This window comes from Haplochromis burtoni, unplaced genomic scaffold (genome assembly GCF_018398535.1).
Source record: "Haplochromis burtoni strain Fernald_Lab_line unplaced genomic scaffold, NCSU_Asbu1 Contig_61, whole genome shotgun sequence".
NCBI classification, from domain to species: domain Eukaryota; kingdom Metazoa; phylum Chordata; class Actinopteri; order Cichliformes; family Cichlidae; genus Haplochromis; species Haplochromis burtoni.
The window spans coordinates 398,923-408,808 of NW_024582422.1; the positions used below are offsets into that span (position 1 = coordinate 398,923).

At 46.2% G+C, this 9,886-nt stretch overlaps 1 protein-coding gene across 1 annotated transcript in view; it reads left to right on the forward strand.

The window, feature by feature from the left end:
- Window positions 1-7,254, forward strand: part of nfia (nuclear factor I/A) — a 133,063-nt gene extending 125,809 nt beyond the window's left edge. Inside the window, exon 11 of the mRNA XM_042221115.1 lies at window positions 3,116-7,254. Within this exon, the coding sequence (XP_042077049.1) occupies window positions 3,116-3,130 (15 nt within the window). The 3' untranslated portion in view covers window positions 3,131-7,254. The remainder of the gene's footprint in view (window positions 1-3,115) is intronic.
- The last annotated feature ends 2,632 nt before the right edge of the window (window positions 7,255-9,886 follow it).

The following is a 9,886-nucleotide window of genomic DNA, read 5'->3' on the forward strand; positions in this document are numbered from 1 at the left end:
TGTGTGTGTGTGTGTGTGCGTGCGTGCGTGCGTGCGTGCGTGTGTGTGAAGAAGTGCCGAGTGGGACGGGGAGGAGAAAGTGATCGAGAGAGGATGAACATAAAGAAAGAAACGGTGGGAGAGGATAAAAGAGGCGGGGTAGTGGGACGGGGATGTGGGGGGGTGATGCGGTTGCCTTGGCGATGGTAGTCACGTCCCGGGCCGTCTGGTTGTCCTTAGCAACCAGACATGATGTAACGCAGAGATGAACTTGAACTGGACGGGCCAGTGAGGAAGAGGAGGGAGAGATTCATGAACGATGCACCTTTGGCGATCGATACGAGCCTATCAGAGATGGATTACACACACACACACACACACAGAGTTTTGTGCTACTGTGTCATAAACTCATACCCAGAGAGGAGAAGCAGCGTCCTGTGTTTGTAGTCCGAGAACCTGACAGTCTGACATCAGCCTGTTGTGGGTTCGACTAAATCAAGCCCCACTTGCATCCCCTAGAGGCAGCAGTGTTCATTACAACCACAGGATTATAGTGCTGGAAAGAGAATATCCTGAGGATAGCATCAAATAGCAAATAACAGAAATCCAGCCTGGAGGGACTGTTTGAGGTGTACTTAAAGGAGGCAAAGTCTTTTAATTCCCACAGTGTATCTGTATTGTTGGACAGCAGCAGAGTAGCTCGGCATGATACAGGGTTCAAAATTATCTTCTTCTATCTCTTTACACTATGCTTTAGTGCACCACCTCAGTTTATGAACATGCAGTTTTAGCTCCTGCCCCTGGGAAAGACTTTCTTCTGATTTGGTGCTACTCGTAAATGGAAGGGTTGAACATGCTTATATGGTGATCTCTGTTGGAGACTATTTAATCATATCATATCTCTATGTCACACAGACCCAATAGAAGAAAAAAATGGATAAATTGGTCTCAGAAAGTTGACTCTGTTCATCTGGACAAAGCGTTTCCAAGTTTCTGAGATTTCCTTACCCGGGAGATTGAGCATCCATCAAGACGTGACTGGGGTGTTTAGAGCACTCTGTAGCCTAAGCTTTTAGCTCACAGTGATCACTGTGCATACACTGACCTCATAAACCTCTAAAACTAAATTTTTTACACCTTTGCACTAGGGCTGCCACGATTAGTCGACTAATCACGATTACGTCGACTATCAAAATTGTCAACGACAAATTTAATATTCAACGCGTCGTTTGAAGCTTTGTAAGATCCTGAAAGACGCAGGAATAAGTGGTAGGATTTAAGAGTTTAATAACAGACTGAAACAGAAGATGACAGCAATGCATCTACAGCTGCCGCTAAACCCCAAAGAAGAAGAAGCAGTCTCCAGTATCGTAGCTGTGTCCAAATTTAGGGGCTGCATCCTTCGGATCCGATTATGTTACAGCGACGCAACGAAGGCTGTCCAAATTCGAAGACTTCTCCAAATGCGGCCGACAAATGCGTCCTCCTTTTCCCCAGATTTGAAGGATGGGTGTGTCCTTCGTGGCCCAACCTATCCCAGAATTCATAGCGCGGCCCAGCCAATTCTAGTTTCCAACAATGGCGGCAACTACTTAGTATTAATATTACTCGTATTGCTCTTTCTGGGTCACAAAATAAACTTTTAAGATATTTTCAGGTGAGAATGTAGGTGTGTAAACTTCAAATATCTGCTCGGTTTATCAAGACGTCACATATTTGTAAAAGTGCTCCGATGTTTTTTTGAGACGTCTGTTACCCACCAGCTCAATAGCTAGCCGGGGGGTTCAAGGCTCACTAGAGCCAGTGAGAAAACCGGACTCCCGGCACATTGTTTTCAAACCCCCCGCAGTCTTTCGCTACTCAGGTTAAACATGATATATAAGTCACTTAGATAACTTAAAAATAATAATAATTAAAATTAATTATAGTTTGACTTTTTTCAGTATTTTATTTGTTCCTGAGTAAATTGGTTTTGCTGAGATTAAAGTTCTAATTTTCGCACAGCTGAATAAACGTCAAACAGAAAACTGATTAAACAGAAGTGTGAGATGGTCGAGAATTTACTCCAGTGTCCTGTTATATTTTAGATAGCAAGGAGCAGACGGCTGAGTTTATTATACTCCACCGAGATAATCTGCAAATTTCATTAAAAGTTTAATAAACTATCATCTTGTCTTTATTTTTAGTTAGCACATAACTTAAACACTTCAAACTGTAAGCTAATGATAGCTATATAAGAGCAGACGCATGCTGATGCAATAAGCTGTATGTTTTACGTCCAATGGATGCATGATCTGATTAGCCGACTAATCACAAAAATAATCGGCGACTAGTCGACTATCAAAATAATCGTTTGTGGCAGCCCTACTTTGCACCCATATAACTGAGAGGAAGTATGGAAAACTTCATATTTGCCCTTTGTTGGGGGCAGCCCACCAGACACCATCAGCATATATTTTTGTCACCTGTCCTACAAAAACAGGCAGTTTCACTCAAAAGTCAGTTAATGCTTTAATTTTAATCCATCTGGGTCCCAACTGTCTGGAGGTTTAATGTGGGTTTGTTTGGCCTACTGTCAGTGTCAGAGTGAAGATCATTCATGGACACACCTTTTCTGGTCTTGTGTTGTAACAGGATATATTGAATAACAGTCACTTATTTCAATCTAAAGAAATAATTCATGTTTCCTCAAAGACATACTTGAGTTATCCTGAATTCAGGAGAACACACATATTTAGTTTGGCGCTACAAGCTAATCCACCTTAAAATTTATACTGTAACATCATGAATCCTTAAGTAAGTTTTTCCATATTCAGTTTTTAACCACAGTTTGGAGAATTGTTTCTATAGCAACAGGAGTTGAATGTATCATCTGCATAGAAAAGTCCATAAACTTCAGTCACAGTGTCATTGGTTTGTGGCCAATAACAAACCACACAACAAGCCGTCCTGGAGGCTGCACGGTGGGAAGATTTCATATAGCCTTAGACTAATCTTTGAAACCTTAGTGATAAATGTGTAACCCCGCTGATTGGTTCTGGGTAAATTTGGACGACAAGTACCTGCAGTCGGGATCGTCCGGTAAGTGGTTGCTAAAGCAGTCCAGATGTTAAAATCTGTTTTTATCTCTCCACAGTGGTACCTGGGATAAGGACTCCAGAGGCCCCTCCGCCCACCTGTACGACAGATCGCTGCAGTCTCCTCTCCGACCTTTCACCTTTGATGCCAGCTGTGACAGAAAGCCCAGTCTAACCTATCCCTACTACTTTCCTGTTCCGCCTCCACCAGCACCACACACAGGCTCAGCAGCATCAGCATGGCTACAGCGGATCAAACGCTCCGTGACCCCCTGCAAACTGTATATCACAGACATCCGTGCAAACGTATGGTTCACACCTCAGTGTCCATATACAGTGCCAGACCCACCCCCCCACCCCAAATCCAACCAGGTTGATAAGTACGTGGGCGACCTGAGCCTACAATCTTTGGGAAAGACTGAGTCACAGAGCTTCTGACGACACATATGCTCTCCCATCATCCTTTGCAGCGGGTGCATCCGTGGACTTACAGTCATACGAAACCCTCCCCACACTCATCACCTGCCCCCCCGTCTGGAGTCCGATGGTTTGGGGGTTCGTGAAGTTGGGATGTGGCACAGTTGGTACGAGGGGCCACCAACATCGCCACCACCTGAGCCTTCACGGACTTCCTGGGATGGACTTCACGCCCCTCGGTTGCTGGCAGGTCAGGGAGGGGGAAGTTGGAAGGCTCTTTGAAAGGACATGGACCTGGATGGATGTGGAGGTGTGACAGGCGCAAACAGACGCCCCCACCTGTTTCACAGAAATAACAAGAACTTCATGTGGAGGGGGGGGGCTGTGACGGGCGACTGGGTGGAGGGTGGGTATAATCGTGGGGTTTTAGGGTTTAGGGTTTTCTTTATGTGAAGTGTTGCGACCAGATGCTGGTGGATCCGAGTTTGTTCCTCTTGGATGCTTTTTGGCTTCACGGCTCATTGATTTTTCTCTTTTCGCCACCATTTCAGCCTCCTCGTCCTCCACCATCCACCCATGGGGGTGAAGCTACAGCATGCTAAGAGTGGGCCGAAAACTCTGGTGTCCGAATCGAGGCAGGCAGATAGGAGAGAGAAGAGCAACTCAAACTTTACCAGTGAAATATTGATCATGAGGAAAGTGCAATTTTGTTGGCTAGCTGTTGGATAGTTAAATATCTTTGTAAGATAGCTCGTTGAAAACAGTTGATGAAAAGTATATATAAATATATATTTTTCTTCCTAGTCCGCTCACACCTCTGGGACTCTAAAATAGCGGGGTAAAAAAGACAACCACACAGCGCTGAAGTCGAAACCACAGCCGGGTGAGAAATAAGGCGAGCTGTATTCACTTTTATCGTTTCTTCTTTGTCGTTTGTTCATCGTGTGAAGCTGTTAGATGGTAGAATGAGAATCCCTTTAACAAATATCATTTTAAACAATCAGTCTTTTAAAGCAGCTGAAGTCTGCGCTTCATTTTGTTTGAGGAGGGAAAAAAACGCCAAGCGGTTAACTTATTTTAATGAGCACATCGTTTTACTTTCGATCCGAATTTAATGAAATCTGGAGAAAAAGTACCATGTGAGTTTAAGCTGAAAATAATCGCGTGGTTTAATCTTTTAACGGGTGCCGCCCAGTAAGGGCCAGCCCTGCAATTGGCTGGGTCTCCTAGAGGTCGTGCCCAGCCAAAAGCACTTATTCCCGCAGTTGGCCAATAGGCTGTGAGTTTGTAATCAGGGGTTTTGGTTTAGCTATGAAGAGGTAGAGCAGAGGGTAACTCTCTGGAAGCTTTCGTCCACAAACAGACGGCCGACAGCGCTTCACGTGCAACTCAGCATTTTATCGATCTTCAGTTTTGTTTTTCCTTTCCTATACTATATATATAACACAGACACACACACACACACAAACACACACACCACACACAAACACACACACACACACACACACACACACACACACCAGCGTTGAACAAAAGTGAATTTAAGTGAAAAAGTTATTTAAAAAAAGAACAAAAAAATGCATGTTCTAGTGTTAGTGACAGATTTTTCCATAGATGATGTAGTTAGTGAGAAAAGACACTATATTGTAAACCCAACATCCGGCACTTGCCAGCAGCCGTCTATTAGTTTCCTCTTGCTGTCCTTCACAAACAACCAGCTCTCTTCGCTTCTCGTCATCTCTCCATCCTTTTTATTTTTCCTTCCTTCCTTTTCCTGCCACAACAGATCAGTTCTGCTTCGGTTTCGAGACGTTCATTCTTCCGTTTGATCTCAGATTGCACGGAAACACGTGTTCCTCATCGATGTGCCTTGAGCTTCAATTCAGTCCTGAGAGGTTTCATGAGATCTGGCGTGGAGAGTCGTGATTGGTTGTTTCTTTCCTTTAGTTTTCCTCCATACCCGAGATGTCGTAGAAGGCATTGAAGCTGAGGAGGAACCCTTTGTATTACGAGCTCTCGGGCCTGCGTGGCGTTCTGCCCCGCCCTCCAACACCTGCAGACCCGAGCAGATGAAATCTACACCAGCTACTATCAGCTCCACGTGCTAACAGCTAAAAGCACGCTGAAGTTTGGTGGAATGAGCACCCAGTCCGAGGTCATGTGACGTGATGATGTCTGGTTTGAACAAAGGGAAGTGAGCAGCACGGTTTGAGCCAACAGTTCTGCAGCTAAAAGTAGGTTTCAGGAAGTGCAGAGGTCAAAGTTCAGGGTCTCTGCTTTAGCAGTTTGGTCTTAGTTTTACAGCTGAAAGTGTTCAGCCAACAGTTTCATGATGGCAGACTTTTCAGTAAGTGAGCCGACCACATCACCTAATGAACAAAACGTCATCCAGGTCTTGGTGGTCTTACGCACTTCACCTGAAGGCAGCTGGACTTCTTCTTAAGGTTCCTCACCTCACTGAGAGGCTTCCTCCATCCTAAAAGTTAATGTGGAGTCCTGGTATTTCTCTCAGGACCTCCTCCAAGATGACAACCGGAGACTCCCTGTTTCTAGAATGGAGGAAGTGTCTCCTTTAGAAGTAGGCTGAGGAGTTCACTCCTCCTGCTCCTCCACATCAAAAGGAGGCAGCCGGGGTGTCAGGCACGGCTCACCTCAGAGATTACATATCTCGGCTGTCCTGGGAACCAGCACCGCCGCTGTCCTTGGAGGTGGCAGAGGCAAGGGAAGTCTGGGCCCGGCCCCAGATAACCTGCAGAAAAAGTCGAGCAGCTTTAATGATAAATGTTAACAGAGCAGCATATTTGTTCGCCATGAGCAAAACAAAATGTGAACGAATTAACACACCGACAGGTTTTAAATATCACTCTGGGTCACCACACCTGAATCAAATGATAAGTTCATTACCAGGCCTCTGGTGGTAATTTAGCCATTTAAATCAGCTGTGTTGGATCAAGGAGACATCTAAAACCTGCAGGAAACCGGCCCTATTTTAAAGCCTGGTTAGGACACTTTTGGTCCGATGCTTTCCAGACCAGCTTGTTACAGGTGTTTAGATGGTCACATGATTCTCTGAGAGTCTGCTACGCCTGGTGTGAGTAGGCTGTCACTGCAGGTGTGCTCATTGCACTGACCTTCACGCTCGTGTTGAAGGGGCAGACTGCTCTCCTGCGATGACTTGCGTCTGTTGCTGCGATCTCTGAACAGCAAAAAAACGTTTCTTTCACGTCTTCCTGTTTCCATTTTCAGTCCGTCAGTTCTTCTACTTTTGTTCCCACATTTGAATAACAAGGACATAAAATATGCAATACCTGCTTGCACTCAGACTTACGTAGTCTTCTGTTTCGTCTGTTTTGTGTTTGTTTTTTTCTTTCAACCAAAGTTAGCGTGCATGTGACTTCTGTCATGCTCCATGGTCAGTCCCTGAAAATGGTGAAGCCCCGCGGCGCCGCTCAGGGTGATTTACTCCCTTCCTTCCTTCCTTCCTTCCTTCCTTCCTTCCAGACAACCACAGTCTGACATCCGGGTCTCTCTTTCCCAAATCCTTTTTATTTGATTCCTTTAGTTGCCTCCGACAAGTCCAACTTCTCGTCCATCGTTCGGAAACGTTTCCGACGCCACTGCCCGCCTGCTGTGACGGCGCCCGCGGTTGTGACGGTCGAGTGGTTTCTCTTGCGGGTGCCGTGTTTCTTCCTCGTGTTTGTTCTGTCTCTGTTCTTGCCTACCCTTTAGCCATGAGTTGGGCATTAATTATCTGCACTAAATATGAAATAAATAGTGAAAAGTATGAAATTAAAAAAAAAATTTAAAAAAACAGCTTCCAGGGCTTAAAGCGAGTGAAGGGAATAAAATATTGCACGGACATTTTTTTGAAAGTGTCAGAAAAACTAAAAAAGCAGCCTAGCATCTAATCAGCGACGTACGGCTGCATGTAAGATAACAACACAATTGCACCGTTTTTAAAGACAGAAGATGATATAAAGCAATAGTTTGGGCAGCGTGTTTTGTTCTCGTGTTGTGTCATTTAGTTCAGCGGCGAAGAGACGGGCGGTGGGCAGAGCAGCAGCTGACTGCAAGACTTGTTTGTATGTTGTATAGTTTTATTAATTACACTGATTTTAAAGCTGCCCTATTTTCTAATGCAGGACTTTTGTAACATTGATTAAATGAGGAAAAAGTAGTGTTGTGAATTTTCTGATCGTTTGTATCGAGGCCACATTACTAGAACTGGTTGGTTTGTTTTCTGGGAACTGGACTTGAGTTGAAAACTTTCCTGTTTCCTGATTTGATTTCTTAGTTTTTCCTTTATTTGTTTTCCTTTTTCTGTGTATTTAAGGACATTTCCTCTGTTGATGGTTTAGCATATTCCTGCACTTACACGTTTGGGCGCTGTGGTGATCAGACCTTTGTAAATGGATGTTACAGTATGCTGTATGTTTTTGAAGGTTCTTTGTTGCATCAGTGTCGATGAAGCTAAATCCAGTAATTCTGAGGAAAATTGGTAAGAAAAGCGAGTTTTTTATGCATTTTTAACATTTTCGTTTTAGGCAGGAGACAATGACATAGCCAGCCAAAGGATGCCCCTACTATAAATGCATCTCGGCATCTTTTTTTGTGTTCACCATTCCATGCGGGAAAATAAACAGCTTGATTATGCAACATGATTCTTTTTCTTTTCCATCTGTTTCTTTCTTCACTGGCCCACAAGATCACCTCCTCCTCCTCCTCACCCAGCCCTCCTCGAGCCTGGAGGTCCGCTTTGATCTCCGTCCATCCACACATCTGCCGCTGCTCCTCACATACAGTCAGCAGGTATCAGCCGGCGAGCGGCGAAGGCCGGCTTCCAGCGTGCTCTGAGGTCCCGCTCGCGATGTTTAGAGTAAACATTGAGAGGCGAGAACGCCAGCGAAGCTGCAGCTGGCGCTGTGGCCTCTGATTGCTTACAAGGGTCAAAGCGTCACGATGGCCACGGTGGCAGCAACGGTATTGTCATTGCCAGCCCCTTGCTGGCAGCGCCGCCATCTGTGACAGGAAGCAGGAAAAAATCGCACGTTAATGTCAGTCAATGTGTCGTTATCCTGCTGCTAACACGACACGTCTAAAGTTCAGTCGGGTGATTGAAGGAACGTGATCGGCAGAAACGGTTAAAGTTTAGAAGTTTAGGATTTTTACACGAGTCCACCTGTATCAAATTTTTTCTCACTCTAATGTAAACCAACTGACTCGACCAATCAGGTAGTTCCGTCACCTTTACAGTTTTGTCTTCGGAGAGGACGCCGACAGCTGCCCCGAGTGGTTTTACCGTTTTAGTGAAAGCGGCGGGACTGGCCTGCCGCTCGTTTGTGACTCAGATTCTAACTGCAGCATCTCCAGAGGTTCCTGTCGTTTCATCTACGAGTCTGAGCTGCGCAACGTCACAGAAAACGCATAGCGAGCCAAAACCCGCATGGTGCTGCTGCGGTGACTGCACGTCCGGCCCGCAGCTCGTGTGCTCAGCGTCGGTGTGTTTTGAGTTCAGGACAGACTCAATCAGCGGAGCAGCCGTGGTCACGCTGGAACTCGTTGGAGAGACCCGGCTCTTTCACCCACCACACCTTCTTTACATTAAAAGACACATAAACCCCACCCCCACGCTGTGTCCAACCGGCTGAACCACCAGCAGGGGCGTTTGTTCGAAACACCTCACCCGCCTGCAGCCTCCTCCACTCCACTCACCCCCACACAATCATCCAAAGCTACCAGACAGAGAGCTGGAGTCACAGACTGAAAAACTCCAGAGGAGAGCCGCCGCCCGTGTCTCCTCCTCCTCGCTGCTAACCGTAGATCCTCGGGTTGGAGGAACCGTGCCGCTCCATCAGGAAACAGGGTTGAATGAAGGCCGCGCTTTTTACGCTAATGCCTTTGTTGTCTTCACGTTTGTCCAAATTCTCCTGGGCAGCGATTAACCCCTCCCACCTCACACACCCACCCCCGCCACCCGAGAAACACATCAGACCGGGCGCCGTGCGAGTCTGCGGGTCGGAAACAATCCGAAGGGGAGTCGGTAGAGCCGGGTGTTTTTTGTCCACCCAAGGGTGAAGGCAGAGCACTCTGGTGGGATCCGCCCCCACGCTTCGCTCTAAACCGAGTCCAAACGTTTCCCACGGAGCAGGAGGAAGACATCTTTCAGCACGTCGCTGTGCCGGAGCGCCAGCCAGGAAATCAGTACAAATGGCTTCAGTTTAGAGAAATGAAGGAAAGTCGTTGGACGCGAGGCAGGTAGCACTGGAGCTGCTCTCCGGCGCTCGGCTGTAATGAATCACGGTGTCACTGTTCCTTTGCAAAGATATTTATTTATCCTGCAAACATTACAAGGTGCTAAGTGTTAAATGGAGCCAGTGAAGCTGAGCTAAGCTGCAGAATGGGACAATTTGAAC